General features: G+C 39.5%; 1 protein-coding gene across 1 annotated transcript in view; it reads right to left on the reverse strand.

Annotated features, from left to right (window-relative positions):
• znf839 (zinc finger protein 839) overlaps window positions 1-16,343 on the reverse strand; it is a 51,481-nt gene that overhangs the window by 21,880 nt on the left and 13,258 nt on the right. The window contains exons 3-4 of the mRNA XM_060829255.1: window positions 8,366-8,497; window positions 2,025-2,117 (exon numbers count right to left, since the gene is read on the reverse strand). Of these exons, the coding sequence (XP_060685238.1) occupies window positions 2,025-2,117; window positions 8,366-8,497 (225 nt within the window). The remainder of the gene's footprint in view (window positions 1-2,024; window positions 2,118-8,365; window positions 8,498-16,343) is intronic.

A 16,343-nucleotide genomic window follows, 5' to 3' on the forward strand; every position in this document is an offset into this window, starting at 1 on the left:
TGTCACAATTTTCAAGCATTTCTGCTCAAAAGGAATTCTGTGTTGAAAGGTGGCAGTATGACGATAGACGAAGCACCACAGAACAATGCAACTGTGTGTTTTGCACTCAGAGCCACCAACAGGATGAGATAAATTTTCTTCCTTGGAGATGAATAATTCAAAAATTAACCAAAATGGATTGGTAACAAGCTCTGGACCTCTTCGCATCCAAAGCCAAGGTAAAACAAATGTTCACATTTTAATTGAAAGGAAGGTTCTATACTGGTGAGTGCACCACAATCCCGTTCTTTTCAGATTTTTTTTTGAAGGGGAGGACAGGACGTAGTTAAGAAGAAAACTCAAAACTCCTCACCTTAATTACTAGATCTATCATTGAGTACTGCATCACAGTATAGCAGTCCTTTCACAAAACCATCACTGTTGATGTATGATAACAATTCTTATCAAGAATTCTGTCTCGGTCACCTTTATTTCCAGTTTGCAATAGGGGCAGAAAGACTTGCAAAATAGTGGGTTTATGAATAACTTTGTGAATTGAGTGTACACATGCACTCTTGAAACTTTTAAATAAAAAGATCTGTTTTAGGGAACTCCAGAGCCTGGTATGTCTGCAATAACAAGCAGCATTTGTCTACTTGTGAGAAAAGAGACATGCTGTTGAAGCTTTTCATTTTTCACCCATCAGAATCACAAATCTACCAAACTTCTCAATACGCAAGCAAATATTACCAAGCAATTATTTGTTTATTTCTAAGGGAGCCCAGAAGGGAATGCATCTTTAAGCAAACAGGAAAATTTTTAAACATTCAAGTTTAAAAACAGATTCAACAACTGGAAACTACATTATTATCGCTAAAAAACAGCACAAGGTATTTATTTTTAATACCATAACATGGGAAGCTAAGGTTGGATGAATAAAATAATGAATTACAGAATGGGCACAGACTGTGTGGTCCTAAATTAAAGCAGAACTGTTAGTATTCATTATTCAATAAGAAGTGACAGTTCTTAGACAAGATGATGTGGAAACCCAAAGCCAGTGTCAGTATTTCTACTACCCCCTCCTCAATCTCACCCCCACCCCCCCCAAATATTAAATACAGTATGTAAATATTTCAGAAAGATTAATCTAGTTGAATAAAGTGCAACTAGGATCTTAATGGCATGCTAGTTTAATTATTACATGTAAAACACCTTCACTGGCCCTGAAAGCCATTTACGTATTTTGGGAATGTCAAACTTCTTTTAATAAGTATAACTAAGTAAAGATAAACTTTGATAATAAAAGATCAATTTAATCTGTCAATTACATATTTCAATATCTGAATATTTAGAAGTTCATGATTTTTAAGTACTTCTAAATTTCTTGTTTGTCATCTCATTATTTGAATGTGATTGGTCGATTACTTACTTCATGACATCACTGTTGCTACAACAAAGATATCTCCTTGACCTTGCACCAGATTCAAACTGCTACCAATAAAGCAGAAAGCTACAGAGATCATGAACACGTCATCAGTAACCTTCTTGAAGGCCAGCAAAAAACAGTCACACTTTACAACCATAAAATTTGGGCTAATAATTTTCCAAAATATATCTGATTATTTGGCCTACAGTGAAATCATTATGTACTTCAACAAAAAATAGCACATGGGAAGAAAACAGTTTTGAGAAGAGATTTTTTTTTAAATTGTCAGATTTTTCACAGCTATAGTTTTCCACATTAAAACTACAATAGCTGTAAGAACTTTGAATGAATAATAAGTCATTAGGAGAGTGTACAAAATGTTTTATATCAGTTATATTAGAAAATCAACCTGTGCATTTCTTGGAATGGCAGATTACAACAGCGAAGTCTTATGAGAAACTCAACAAAGTTTATTTTGGATCTAATAACAAAAAGTATATTCTGATCATTGTGTTTTTGTGGACAAAATATTCAGCACTAGACTTGAATTTTCACTGCATAATTATGTAACACATAGTGTTACTCAGTATTAAGCTTCAAGAATAATGTGGCTTACCTTCATTAACAGAAATTCCCAGAGAGTAATGACTTTTGTAAGCCTAGGAAGAGCCAATTCCATCAATTCCTCGTCATCACACTGTTTGAGCAGCTAGTTAAAACATAACTTTAATTATTGTGCTGCCAGAATAACTTAGCATTCTACATTTATGAAAGCATTATTGAGTCAAAACATTAATGTCCTACAGTCACTTAAAGTAGCTGTTGCATACTGACAAAGTAACTAGGCTAGTAATCCACAGTGCCTAATGTTCTGGAATCATGTGATTGAATCCCACCATGGCAGGTAGCAAAATTTGAATTCAATAACTGTTAAAAGTATGGAATTAAAATATCAACCATTGTCTTAACAACCCATCTAGTTCACTAATGTCCTTTAGGGAAGGAAGTCAGCTATCTTCTCTGGTTTGTCTATATGCAATCTGGTTGCCCTTTGAAAATGGACTAGCCCACAGCTCCAAAATGAGTTTTAAAATCCAGCTGTGGTTTGAACTTTCATAATTAAAAAGAAAATAGAAAATGCTCACTAAACTCAAAAGCATCTATCAAGACAAAAACAGAGTTAATATTTCAGGTCAAGGACCTTTTATCAGATCTGTAATAACCTTACTGCACCGAGTATTAAACTTTCTTGATCCACAAAGCATTCTGGCATTAAAAGTTGAAGAAAGCTTTAGAACAAAAAAAACTACGTGTTGAAATTTCAGTAGGTCAGTTCCATAGCACCAGAATGAAAAGACTACTTTAAAACAAAAGTTGGGTTTGGAGTCGAGGTAATAGGGTACTTCAATGAGAATAAACAACATTGATGAAATGCAACATCACAGAATTGCTAGCAAAGATCTGATGAAGAAAACATTGTATGGATTTGAATTTAGTTAGTTCCAGGAAACTGATTAGAGCTGAACTTTTTTTTTAGAGCAAGTAAAAAATTTAGAAGAATCTCCAGATTCCCTGTTAGGATAACAGGTTTCTTTAATATGTATTAGTAACTTAATCATGGATATACAGGACAATTTAAACATTTATGCATGACACAAATCTGAAAATATTATGAATTGTAAGGATAATAATAAACTTTAAGAGGATGTAGATTATTGGAAGGATGGGCAAGTGAAAGACCATAAGAAATAGGAAATGGAGTAGGCTGTTTCGTTCCTCAAGTCTGCTCCACTATTCAACAGAATCACGACTAATCAGATAATCATCTCGTCCACTTTCTTGCCTTTTCCCGATAACCCTCGATTCTCCCTGATGAGCAAGAAGCCTACCTATCGCAGCCTTAAATATACACAAGGGCTTTGCACCCACAGCTCTCTTTGGCAAGGAGTTCAAAAAATTCACAATCTTCAGAGAACATTCTTCCTTACTTCAGTCTTACATTGGTACTCTGAGTTCTGAGACTATATCTGTTGGTCCGAGTTTCGCCCATGCAAGACATCTGGGTCAGGGGTTTGATTTACCTTTAGCCCAATTCATTTGTCTAATAGTACTTATTTAGAATGGTGATGGTACTTAATTCCTCCCCTATATTCTTTAATGTTAATGGGACTTTTGAAATATCTTCCATCTTAATGAGTAATGCAAAATACCCATTTAATACCTCTGCCACATTTTTTGTTGCCCAAATATCTCCTCACATTCATTTTCTATGGGGCCTATGTTCACATTAACTTCTTTCTTTCTTTTATATGTTTAAAGAAGCTCTTTTCAGTTTTTATATTTCCTGCTGGTTTGCCCTCTGTTTATTTTCTATTATCTTTTAGTCCTCCTTTCCTAGACTTGGAATTTATTTCAGTCTTTAACTTTTACCTCCTTATTTGCTTTTTCCTTAAGCTTAAAACTCCCCTTAACTTCCTTGGTTTATCCCTCAGAATCTTTCCTCCTTCCTGGGGAATGGTCTCTGGTTCACTATTCCAAATAACCTTTTGACCTCTCATAAAAGTCACTCTTCACAGAAATGAAAACACATTTCAAATGTGTTCAAAAACACAACCCAAATCCCAATTATAATAACATTAAAATACCATAAAACAACATACCACACTAGTATAAAACATTGGTTCAGCCTTAAATAAAATATTGTGTCCTGTTCTGGTGATCACATTTTAAAGAAATACATGAAAACATTAGAGATGGTTCAGAAAAGAGAAGAATAGTTCGAGGGATGAGAAGCTTCAGCGCTGTGAGTACATTGGACAAGTTAGGGCTGTTATGTTGGAGAAGAGAAGATTAAGAGGAGATTTGATGGATGTGATCAAAATTATGAGGCTATAAACTAAAGATTGTTGACATAAGAAATAATGGTAAAGCAAACACATTTATATGCAACTAGTGGTATGCATTTGGAATGCACTGCTTGAAAGTGTGAAGGCAAATTCAGTCAAACCCTCAAAAAGAAGTGAATAATCCTTGAGATTAGGGATTGCAGGACTATGGGAAGAATGTAGAATACTCCTTTAAAGGGAGCAGTTGACGTTATTAGTAGACATGATGTGGAAGTGCCAGTGTTGGACTGGGGTGGACAAAGTTTAAAATCATCAAGGAGAAAGGCGAGGTCTGTAGATGCTAGAGATCAGAGCTGAGCATTCCTGAAGAAGGGCTTATGCCCGAAACGTCGAATCTCCTGTTCCTTGGATGCTGCCTGACCTGCTGCGCTTTTCCAGCAACACATTTTCAGCAAAGTTTAAAATCACACAACAGGTTATAGTCCAACATGTTTATATAGATCCAAGTAAACCTGTTGGACTATAACCTGGTGTTGTGAGAGATTTAACATTGTTAGTAGATGCATTATAGAGGAAGCTAGGTAAACAAGAATAGAAAGAAACCCAAGGTGAAAGTGAGGTCTGCAGATGCTGGAGATCAGAGCTGAAAATGTGTTGCTGGAAAAGTGCAGCAGGTCAGGCAGCATCCAAGGAACAGGAAATTCGACGTTTCGGGCATAAGCCCTTTTGGTTGCTGCCTGACCTGCTGCACTTTTCCAGCAACACATTTTCGGCTCTAGAAAGAAACCCAAATAAAGTGGAAACATCTGGCATGGACTGGTTAGAAGAGTGGCCTGTTTCAGTGTCATACACTTTGTGAAATGCCTTTTATAAGCATGATTTGTCATGCTATGATATCAGTGATCAATTAAATGAGATGCTATGTGCTATTACAAACTAAAAATTGCTTAAACAGGATTTTTGTGATGTAGGCGGCTAGCTCCATAAAATCTTACAGCAGCAAAGACAGTCTCAAACCTAAATGCACAAAGTTCAATTAAATATGTGTTTGCTGTCCTCCAATAAATCTATATGCACTACCACATCAGGCCCAACATCAAAATTGTGTTTCCTTCATGTGCCATGTTTTGCAAATTTCTTGATCGCAACCAACATGTTGGTCTTAATCTCAAGTCTTACGTCTCTCTGCTTCTTATTCTTGCTTACAAGATACTTTTCGGACAAATAACATACTTCCTATAATCGTATCATACTCTGTAATAAACTTCTAATTAACGCCACACATCTCAAGTGATAAGGGGCCTAAACACTGCAAAGTATTGCACCTATCATAAGCATGGTAAATATAAAATACAACCAAACGTTAGTGACAGATTACCCCAAGGGAAGACAGGAATCTCATCTTTGGAATTCATTTGGAGAAGAACTGGAAAGATTTATTAGAAAATTGAGGGACTCTAAAAAATGTATGACAACATTTTAAAAAGGGAAAAAGACAACAGAAACAAGAAAGAACAAATATAACCTTGTAAGATAATTTTATAGTATTGCCATTAAAGGGTGAAGCAGTATTTGCAACATTCTGCAACACTGTTTCATATACTTTTAAGTTTTAAAAATCAAAACAAATAGATTGAACATTCATAATCATATCATCGTGAATGAAAGAAGGGTTGTTTTGAGAAAGAAAAAAGGAAATTGCCACTGGCAATGAGGAATGCAATTTATCAGTTATGCGTACCCTTATAAATCCTCATTCACACGTTTGTCACTTCTAGACCCCATTATTTCAACACTTTTCTGGCTGGTTGACAGTCTTCCATCTCCAGAAACACGAGGTTATCAAAAAGAAATCTGTTCTCTCTATGCTAATTTGCTCAAATTTCCAATGACCCAACACCTTTGTTCCCTGATTCTCCAAATTGGTTTTTGGTCTAGGAATCTCATTTTTACAGTTCAAGTTTATTCCAAATTCTTCATAGTTTAACCCTTCTCATCTCTAGAAAAGCACAGCTGGTCAGGCAGCATCCAAGGAGCAGGAGAGTCGACATTTTAAGCACAAGCTCTTCACCAGGAACTCCTGCTGTGCTTTTCCAGAGCCACACTCTCGAATCTGATCTCCAGCATCTGCAGTCCTCACTTTCTCCTCCTTAACTCTGATCTGTAGAGCTCTACAACCCTCCAAGATTTGTGTGCTCCTTCAATAACAGACTCTTGGCATCTCTTGCTTTATTGCTCCAGTATTTGCAATTGTGTCTTTAAGATTTCCTTCTTAAAATCTCTGTATGTCAGTCTCACACTGTCTCTCCTTTTTAAAGAGGTTTTGTAAAAACTTCCTTCATTGATCAAACTATATGCACATCCACCAATTTTCAGGCAAACAGGAAACTTCGCTCAAGGAATTTGACACAACTTTCATCTGCCACTAAGCTACATATACTATGTGAAGAAAATCCGAAACTCCGATTTCTCACTTGGCTAACAGACTCCCCTTGTCTCTTCATTTTTTTGACTCTCCATATTTTCTCCAAGTTCTCTCTCCTTTCTAATCCACTCTCCATTCTGACTGATTACACACTCTCCTACTGAGAATACACAAGTCCAGAGTCCAAGTTAAAGCACAGATCCTCTGCTTAGTAGCTTCCCTCTGCAACCCTGCAAAGACAAACACTCTTCTCTCATTTCCTTCACACCAGCCCCCACCACAAAAAAACCACACCTTGCAATCACTATCATTTCTTCCATTTTACTCTTTCCAGTTACACCACCTGCGGGAAATGGTTTCACACTATTTTTCCTAATCTCAACACTCATCATTTCCTTTCTCTACCTACTCTTTGTTTCTCCCCTCTTCTGCATCATAGAACATAGAACATAGAACACAGAACATAGAAAAGTACAGCACAGAACAGGCCCTTCAGCCCACAATGTTGTGCTAAGGATTATTCCTAACCTAAAATAACTTAACCCATGCACCCCCTCAATTCACTGCTGTCCATGTGCATGTCCAGCAGTCACTTAAATGTCCCTAACATCGTTGCTTCCACCACCACCACTAGCAATGCATTCCATGCATTCACAACTCTCTGCGTAAAAAACATACCTCTGACGTCTCCTCTATACCTTCCTCCTAATATCTTAAAATGATGACTCCTCGCGCCAGTTCATCTTGCTCTGGGGAAAGGTCTCTGGCTATTGACTCTATCCGTGCCTCTCATTACCTTGTACACCTCGATCATGTCACGTCTCTTCCTCCTTCTCTCCAGAGAGAAAAGTCTGAGTTAGTCAACCACTCTTTCTAAGACAAGCCCACCAGTCCAGGCAGCATCCTGGTAAACCTTCTTTGCACCCTCTCCAAAGCCTCTGTATCTTTCCTATAGTAGGGCAACCAGAACTGGACACAATATTCCAAATGTGGTCTCACCAGGGACTTGTAGAGCTGCAGCAAAACCTCACAGCTCTTAAACTCTATCCTCTTGTTAATGAAGGTCAAAACACTGTATGCTTTCTTAACAACCATGTCCACTTGAATGGCAACTTTGAGGGATCTATGCACTTGAACACCAAGATCCCTCTGTTCCTCTACACTGCCAAGAATCCTGTCTTTAATCCTATATTCAACATTAAAGTTTGACCTTCCAAAATGCATCACTTCACATTTATCCAGGTTGAACTCCATCTGCCATTTCTCAGCCCAGCTCTGCATCCTGTCTATGTCGTGCTGCAGCCTGCAATAGCCCTCGATACTATCAACAGCACATCCAACCTTTGTGTCATCAGCAAATTTACTAACCCACCCTCATCCTTCCACCTCTTTTCCATTATGCCTATCACTATCCACTGCTCTCTCAGCTCTTTTAATTCCATTCTTCTCTTCCTTTGCTTGTTCTCTTCTCACCTCCCAATCTTCAGCACCAGAATTTACTCCATGTGTTTCATACAATGGAAAGTATAGTAATAAATACACTTCACATAAAATTCATCACGACATTAAATTGGAGAGAAGGTCTGCATTATATTGAAGATTCACAAAATACTTTAAAACGCTTCGAAAGGAAGTTAAAAATTTGCACCAGGTTTATCCAAAGCCATGCGCACTAAAAACAAATACCTCTTTTATTCTTGCTTTTCTCTTCAGGATTTGCTCTTGATGATAAGTGTTGTTGTGATGTTTTGGAGGTCGACCACGTCGTACAGTCCGTCGGCGTCCAGGAAAATGTCGTGCTAATGTAACCTTTTCAGTCTATAGGAAAAATAAACTTGCACATTTTACCTCATGTTACCGAAAAATCAAATTATTTTTCTGTACAGGCATGGCTAATACTCCATTCCAAATAAAATATTGCAGTGTTACTGAATACAAAACATAGGGAAGTGAATAATGAAATGATTTGCCAATAAGTAAAGATAAACTACCAGTCTTTATCATAAGTGAGGAGAGAGGTTGAGAAAGAGTTCTTCATGATACACCAGTATGGGAACTGAATCCATGCTACTAGCATCAGTCTGCCTCTCAAACCAGTCATTGAGCCAAATGAGCTAATTACTGCATATGGACTGAGTAAATAATCAGTTGAATAAATTATACTAGTCACACTCCCACAGTCACAAAGATGTGCGGGTCAGGTGAATTGGCCATGCTAAATTGCCTGTAGTGTTAGGTAAGGGGTAAATGTAGGGGTATGGGTGGGTCGCGCTTCGGCGGGTCGGTGTGGACTTGTTGGGCCGAAGGGCCTGTTTCCAAACTGTAAGTAATCTAATCTAATCTAAAAAAAAATTAGCCCAAAACAAAAGCAGAGTACACAAAAAAAACCAAAGACACCCAAAAATAGCATTTGCTTCACATCAGAATAACCTGCACAATGCTCATATCATTGTGCATTCTATCCTTCTCATTAAACATCTCAACACCATTCTTGAATTAAATCTTAGAAACATGCCAATATACATTAACATTATAGGTCTAGGAAGAAATTTTGGTTAAGAAAAAAAAGTTTCATTTATTTCCATTTAAAATTAATGTAAGTGCACATAAACTACATTGTGGGCTCTGTAAATATCTTAACCACAGTGCATATTTATATATGCATGGAAAGAATTAAAGTAACATCTAAAGTAGCACAAAATAAGGGAAAACAAGTAGTGCAAATGTATGCAAATGAGCAATTAAATCGTGTGTGTTAAATGTAAACCAGTCACAATGTTAGTTCTGTTTTAAACTTGAAAACATTCATGGTCACATTTCACATCAATGTGAAAAGGTCATCCAAAACTTGCATTTAGACTGCAGAAATTAACAGCTCATGGTATTTCACAGAAGCACCAGGAGCACGGTGCTTCTTTGTGGGCGGCACGGTGGCACAGTGGTTAGCACTGCTGCACGTGGAGTTTGCACGTTCTCCCCGTGTCTGCGTGGGTTTCCTCCGGGTGCTCCGGTTTCCTCCCACAGTCACAAAGATGTGCGGGTCAGGTGAATTGGCCATGCTAAATTGCCCATAGTGTTAGGTAAGGGGTAAATGTAGGGGTATGGGTGGGTTGCGCTTCGGCGGGTCGGTGTGGACTTGTTGGGCCGAAGGGCCTGTTTCCACACTGTAAGTCTAATCTAAAAAGATTGGCAATCAACAGCTTGATCAAAGAGAAGTTCATAGAGTATTAAAAGAACAAAGTGTAAGAATCACAGAGAATGAAGCTCAAAGCACAGGTGCCATAGGGTAGGATAGAACAGCACATTTTGGGTCAGCTGAGGTTAACAATGCAGAAGGGTAGCACTAAAATAGTTGATTCTGAAAGTAATAATGGCATGGATGAGGACTTTAATACAAGTATACAAGTAGAGGCAGGAAGTAGGTGGTCTCTGCAGAAGATGGAATCCAATTTAAAGGGAGAATGCTGGGGAAACAATCTGCTGTAAATCTAAGGCACTAAACAGGGTAGATGAAACCAGTGGCAAGTGTAGAATGCAATAATTTCAGTCTTACCACACCAGCTGGGATATATGGCTTATTAAGTCTAGCCGTTGGATAATTGTGGAGAAATATTGCTGGTATTGCCAAGTTATTTGACACAATGTCAGAATGGGCAGAGAATGATGTAGCCAGGGCCTATCATGTATTTGACGTTGAGGAAAGAATAAAGAATATATTCTTGGTGAGAAGGAATATTACTGGTAGAAATACTCAAATTATAAATCACATTATAAAAATTGAAACATGAAAGGTGAAGTCACACTAATCTAGACACAGAGGAAACGACTCAACCACATCAAAGGATTCTAAGACACTATGGGGACTAATGCACCACAATCACAGAAAGACATCTGCAGTCCAGAATTTCTGTCTTTTCACGGGATGTGGATGCCCAGCTAGACCAGCATCCTTACTTAAGATGATTTAGGAACATTTCATAGGGAATGGCTGTTTTAATATGTTTTAGGTGGAAGCTGGAGAAGTATAGCATTGTGAAGTTGTCTGTGGGTTTGCAGTAGGAGTGTGGTGCTGAGGTGTCCATCCTTGATGGAGACGCACGTGTCCAAGAATGAGACAGACAGTCGAGAGTAGTCCATGGTGAGTTTGATGATGGGATGAAACTTGATGTCACTGTGTAGTTTTATCAGTGACTCTTCGCCATGGGTCCAGAGGAAGAAAATGTCATGAATGTACCTGGTGTACAATGTTGGTTGGAGATCCTGCATAGAGAATAAATCTTGTTCAAACCTGTGCATAAAAATGTTGGCATATTGGGGTGCAAATTTGGTCTACATGGCTGTTCCGTGTGTCTGGATGAAGAATTGGGTGTCAAAGGTGAAGACGTTATGATCGAGGATAAAGTGGATGAGTTGTAGGATGGTGTTTGGAGACTGGCAGTTGTTGGCGTTGAGTACTGAGGCTGTTGCTGCGATGCCATCCTTGTGGGGGATGCTGGTGTAGAGTGCTGAAACGTCCATTGTGGTGAGGAATGTTCCCGGTTCGACTGGTGCTGAGTTTCTGTAAGAAATCCGTAGTGTCGCGACAGAAGCTGGAGATCCCCTGTACAATAGGTTTCAAGATGCCTTCCACATAGCCAGAGAGATTCTCACAAAGGTCCCATTGCCCGACACGATGGGACGTTCCGGTGTGTTGGCTTTGTATACCTTTGAAAGGCAGTAGGAGTCACCTACACGAGAAGTACGTGGGATGAGGGCGCGTCTGGATCCAGTCCTTCAGAGTTCCCAAGTTCTGATCAGTGTGTTTAATTCTCGGGTGTGTTCTTTGGTCGGATCAGCTGGTAGTTGCCTGTAGTGTTCCTGGTTGTTCACTTGCTTGCAGTAATCTGTCCTATTCTGAATGACAATGGCTCCTCCTTTATCTGCTGGTTTGATGACAATGTTGTGATTGGATTTGAGAGCCTGGATGGTATTGCATTGTGAACGGGTGATGTTTTGCTCTACCTTGTGGGCATGGCTGATGAATCTGAATCTGGATGTTTAGAATCAACCTAAACATCAGGTCATAGACAGAGAACACAGGGGGCTAACACCTTCAACATATTGTCTAGCTATCACCATTGTTAACAGCTAACCCGAGAATGCAACTTTAGAAAAAAAAAGAGTTTTGTGATTTATACATGAAAGAAGTGAAACTATCACTGTATTCTAACAGATGAAAGGCTTAACAGACAATCAATTTTTCAATGTATAATTTCAGTTACATCAAATTTTTGCTATAAATTCTGTATTACGATCAAGCCCCCCACAATCACCTGATGAAGGAGCGTCGCTCTGAAAGCTAGTGTGCTTCCAATTAAACCTATTGGGCTATAACCTGGTGTTGCGTGATTTTTAACTTAATATAATTTGAAGCAGCTTAGATAGGAACCACAGGTGCTGACATGCCAAATGCATCCGCTGCACTTCCACAACTTGGTGGTAGAGGTTACAGGGTTGAAGGTGGTGTCAAAGGAACCTTGGAAATTTGTAGTGCACCTTTTAGTGATATACTATGCTGGTTCTGTACATTGGTGTGGAGGGAGTGAATGTTTACTGCAGTGGGTGGGGTGCCAATAAAGCAGGTTGCTTTCTCTTCGAAAGTGCCCAAGAGAGTGCTATTGAAGCATTAAACAGATAAGCAAGCGGACAGTATTCCATCATTCTCCTGACTTGTGCCTTGGAGATGTTAGATTGATCATAAACAATAATACTATAACAAAGGGACAGATTAAGGCCATTTGGCCCATCAGGTCTGCTGCACCATTCAATCACAGCTGATATATTCCTTAACCCCATTCTCCTGCCTTCTTTCCATAATCCTTGATCCCCTCATTATCTATCCCTATCTTAAATATTCACAATGACTTGGTCTCCAAAGCCTTCTGCAACAATGGATTCCACAGATTAATCACCCTCTATTTGAAGAAATTCCTCCTCATCTCAATTGTAAAAGGGTCAGCCCTTCACTCGGAGGCTGTGTCCCAGTCTCTCCTACTAGTGGAAACATCTCTTCTACCTCCACTCTATCCAGGCCTCTCAATATTCTGTAAGTTTCAACTGGCAGTCAGTCCATGTGGCATTTTATCAATTCCTACTTTGGAAATAGAACCGGTCTGACTCAAGGTTAAAATACAGACGGACTCTAACTGCACACCTTTAATGCATTGCCTTTTCTTTTCTAAAACCTTAATTTATCGCGGGAATGTGACTTGAAAGAAGTGCTTGGATTTACACATTAATGAATCATCATTGTGAACCTGCACAGTTACTGCCTTTGCTGTTTGAATTCATGTATCGCTGGACATTAGAGTGCATCTGGGAAAATTAACAAACGGTGAAATTCACAAGTGATCTTGGAGGAACTGTTTGGGTGAAGTCACAGCACAGAATCAGATAAGTGAACAGTTTGAAATGTTGCCTACAGAAAGTCTGCAGTAGTGAGTAGAGTGGACTCTTTCTTGATTATATCTTTTTTGAGATACGTTTCTTGATTCAACTTAAAATATAAGCTATAACTATTAATTTAACCTGGAGCAGTGTTTTGTAGAGGAATAAGACACTCTTATTTTCTAGGTCTGTGAAGGAGCAAAAATGGCCTTTAGTAGAGTGATATGCGCTTCTTGTCAAATGTGGGAGTTTAAAGGAGATTTACGGGTTACTGTGGATTGCATCTGCAATAAACGCTTTGGTTGAGAATCCTATCAGATCAAATGGATCAGTTGAAGAGACAGTTAGAGGCAATGAGGAATTTGAAAGAGCAACAGTATGTGATGGATGGCAGTTATAGAAAGGGGAAAAAGTCGCAGATACAGTCACATAGATGGGTTAATTCCAGGAAAGGTAAGAGAGGTAGATAGTTAGTGCAGGAGTCTTCTGTGACTATCCCCATTTCAAACAAATATGCTGTTTTGGAAAACGTAAGGGGGTGATCGATTCACAGAGGAACATGGCACGAAAAGCCAAGTTTCTAGTATTGAGACTGCCTCTAATGCAATGAGGGGTATGTCAGGTTCCAAGAGATCAATCGATCTAAGTACAGAATAGTATTTGTTATAGAAGCACCCATTGAGACACTTATTGTGTAATAATTTGCCTTTGTTAGGGGACTCTGTAGTCCGAGGTACAGACAAATGTTTGTGTGGGCAGCAGCGAAAACTCAGAATGGTGTGTTGCTTCCCTAGTGCCAGGATCAAGGATGTCTCAGAAAGGGTGCAGAATGCTCTCATGGGGGAGAGGGGCCAACAAGAGGTCATTGTCCACATTGGAACCAACGACATAGGAAGGGAAACGGTTGAGATACTGAAGGGAGATTACAGAGAGTTAGGCAGGAATTTAAAAAGGAGGTCCTCAAGGGTAGTAATATCTGGATTACTCCCAGTGCTACGAGCTAGTGAGGGCAGGAATAGGAGGACAGAGCAGATGAATGCATGGCTGAGGAGCTGGTGTATAGGAGAAGGAATCACATTTTTGGATCATTGGAATCTCTTTTGGGGTAGAAGTAACATGTACAAGAAGGACAGATTGCATCTGAATTGGAAGGGCGCTAATATACTGGAAGGGAGATTTGCTAGAGCTACTCGGGAAGATTTAAACTAGTAAGGTGTGGGAGGTGCAACTCAGGGAGATAGTGAGGAAAGAGATCAATCTGAGACTGGTACACTTGAGAAAAGAAGTGAGTCAGTCAGGGTAGGCAGGGACAAAGTAGGACTAATAAATTAAACTGCATTTATTTCAATGTAAGGGGTCTAACAGGGAAGGCAGATGAACTCAGGGCATGGTTAGGAACATGGGACTGGGATATCATAGCAATTACAGAAACATGGCTCAGGGATGGGCAGGACTGGCAGCTTAATGTTCTAGGATACAAATGCTACAGGAAGGATAGAAAGGGAGGCAAAAGAAGAGGGGTGTGGTCTATTTGATTACAGCTGTACGGAGGGAGGACATTCCCGGAAATACATCCGGGCAAGTTATTTGGGTGGAACCGAGAAATAAGAAAGGGATGATCACCTTACTGGGATTGTATTATAGACCCCCTAATAGTCAGAGGGAAATGGAGAATCAAATTTGTAAGGAGATCTCAGCTATCTCTAAGAATAATAGGGTAGTTATGGTAGGAGATTTTAACTTTCCAAACATAAACTGGGACTGCCATAGTGTTAAGGGTTTAAATGGAGAGGAATTTGTTAAGGGCATACAAGAAAATTTTCTGATTCAGTATGTGGATGTACCTACTAGAGAAGGTGCAAAACTTGACCTACTCTTGGGAAATAAGGCAGGGTAGGTGTCTGAGGTGTCAGTGGGGGAGCACTTTGGGGCCAGCGACCATAATTCTATCAGAATTAAAATTGTGAAGGAAAAGGATAGACCAGATCTAAAAGTTGAATTGCTAAATTGGACAAAGGCCAGTTTTGACGGTATTAGACAAGAACTTTCGAAAGCTGATTGGAGGCAATGTTCTTAGGTAAAGGGACGGCTGGAAAATGGGAAGCCTTCAGAAATGAGACAACGAGTGTCCAGAGAAAGTATATTCCTGTCAGGGTGAAATGAAAGGCTGGTATAGGGAATGCTGGATGACTTAAAAAAAATGGATGGTTTGGTGAAGAAAAAGTATAGACAGGATAGATCGAGTGAATCCTTAGAAGAGTATAAAACCAGTAGGAGTATGTTTAAGGAAGTGAAGGAGGCTGGTACAATTGCAACATTTAAAAGGCATCTGGATGGGTATATGAATAGGAAGGGTTTGGAGGGATATGAGCTGGGTGCTGGCAGGTGCTGGTACAATTGCAACATTTAAAAGGCATCTGGATGGGTATATGAATAGGAAGGGTTTGGAGGGATATGAGCTGAGTGCTGGCAGATTGGGTTGGGATATCTGGTCGGCATGGATGGGCTGGACCGAAGAGTCTGTTTCCATGATGTACATCTCTATGACCAAAACCTGCAACCCCATTCTAAGTGATTAAAGTCTTAACAGCAATCTAGGTTTGCTCAATACATCGCATCAGTTATGACATCTTTTACTTTAAATTCTGACGAAGGAGCAGTGCTCCAAAAGCTTGTACTTCCAAAAACATTTGTTGGACTATAATCTCATGTTGAGTGATTTTTAAACTTCATCCACCCCAGCCCAACACCCACACCTCCACCTCAAATAAACGTATTGGACTATAAACCTGTTTGTGTGATTTTTGACTTTGTCCACCCCAGTCCAACACTAGCACCTCCACATCATCCTTAATAATGGAACTCTAAAATCTTACCAACTAGAGGTCAGGCTAACTGGCCCTATCACTCCCTGTTTCTGTCTCCCACCCTTCTTAAACAGAAGTATTAGATCAGCCATTTTCTAGTCCTCTGGGACCCTCCCCGACTCCAGTGATTCCTGAAAGATCATCACCGATGCCTCCACAATCTCCTCAGCTACCTCCTTCAGAACTCTGTGCTGTTGTCAGTCTTGTCCAGGTGACTTAACCAATTCAGACCTTTCAGCTTCTCCAGCACCACCGTGTTAGTGATGTCAACGGGAAAATGGGAGAGGAGGAACTGGATGCAAAACTTATGGCTATTGGTCTGTTTTTGTAGCCACAGCATTCATATGGCTGGCCAAGTCAGTTTTTGCTGA

The sequence above is a fragment of the Hemiscyllium ocellatum genome, chromosome 8, assembly GCF_020745735.1.
Source record: "Hemiscyllium ocellatum isolate sHemOce1 chromosome 8, sHemOce1.pat.X.cur, whole genome shotgun sequence".
Taxonomy (NCBI): Eukaryota; Metazoa; Chordata; class Chondrichthyes; order Orectolobiformes; family Hemiscylliidae; genus Hemiscyllium; species Hemiscyllium ocellatum.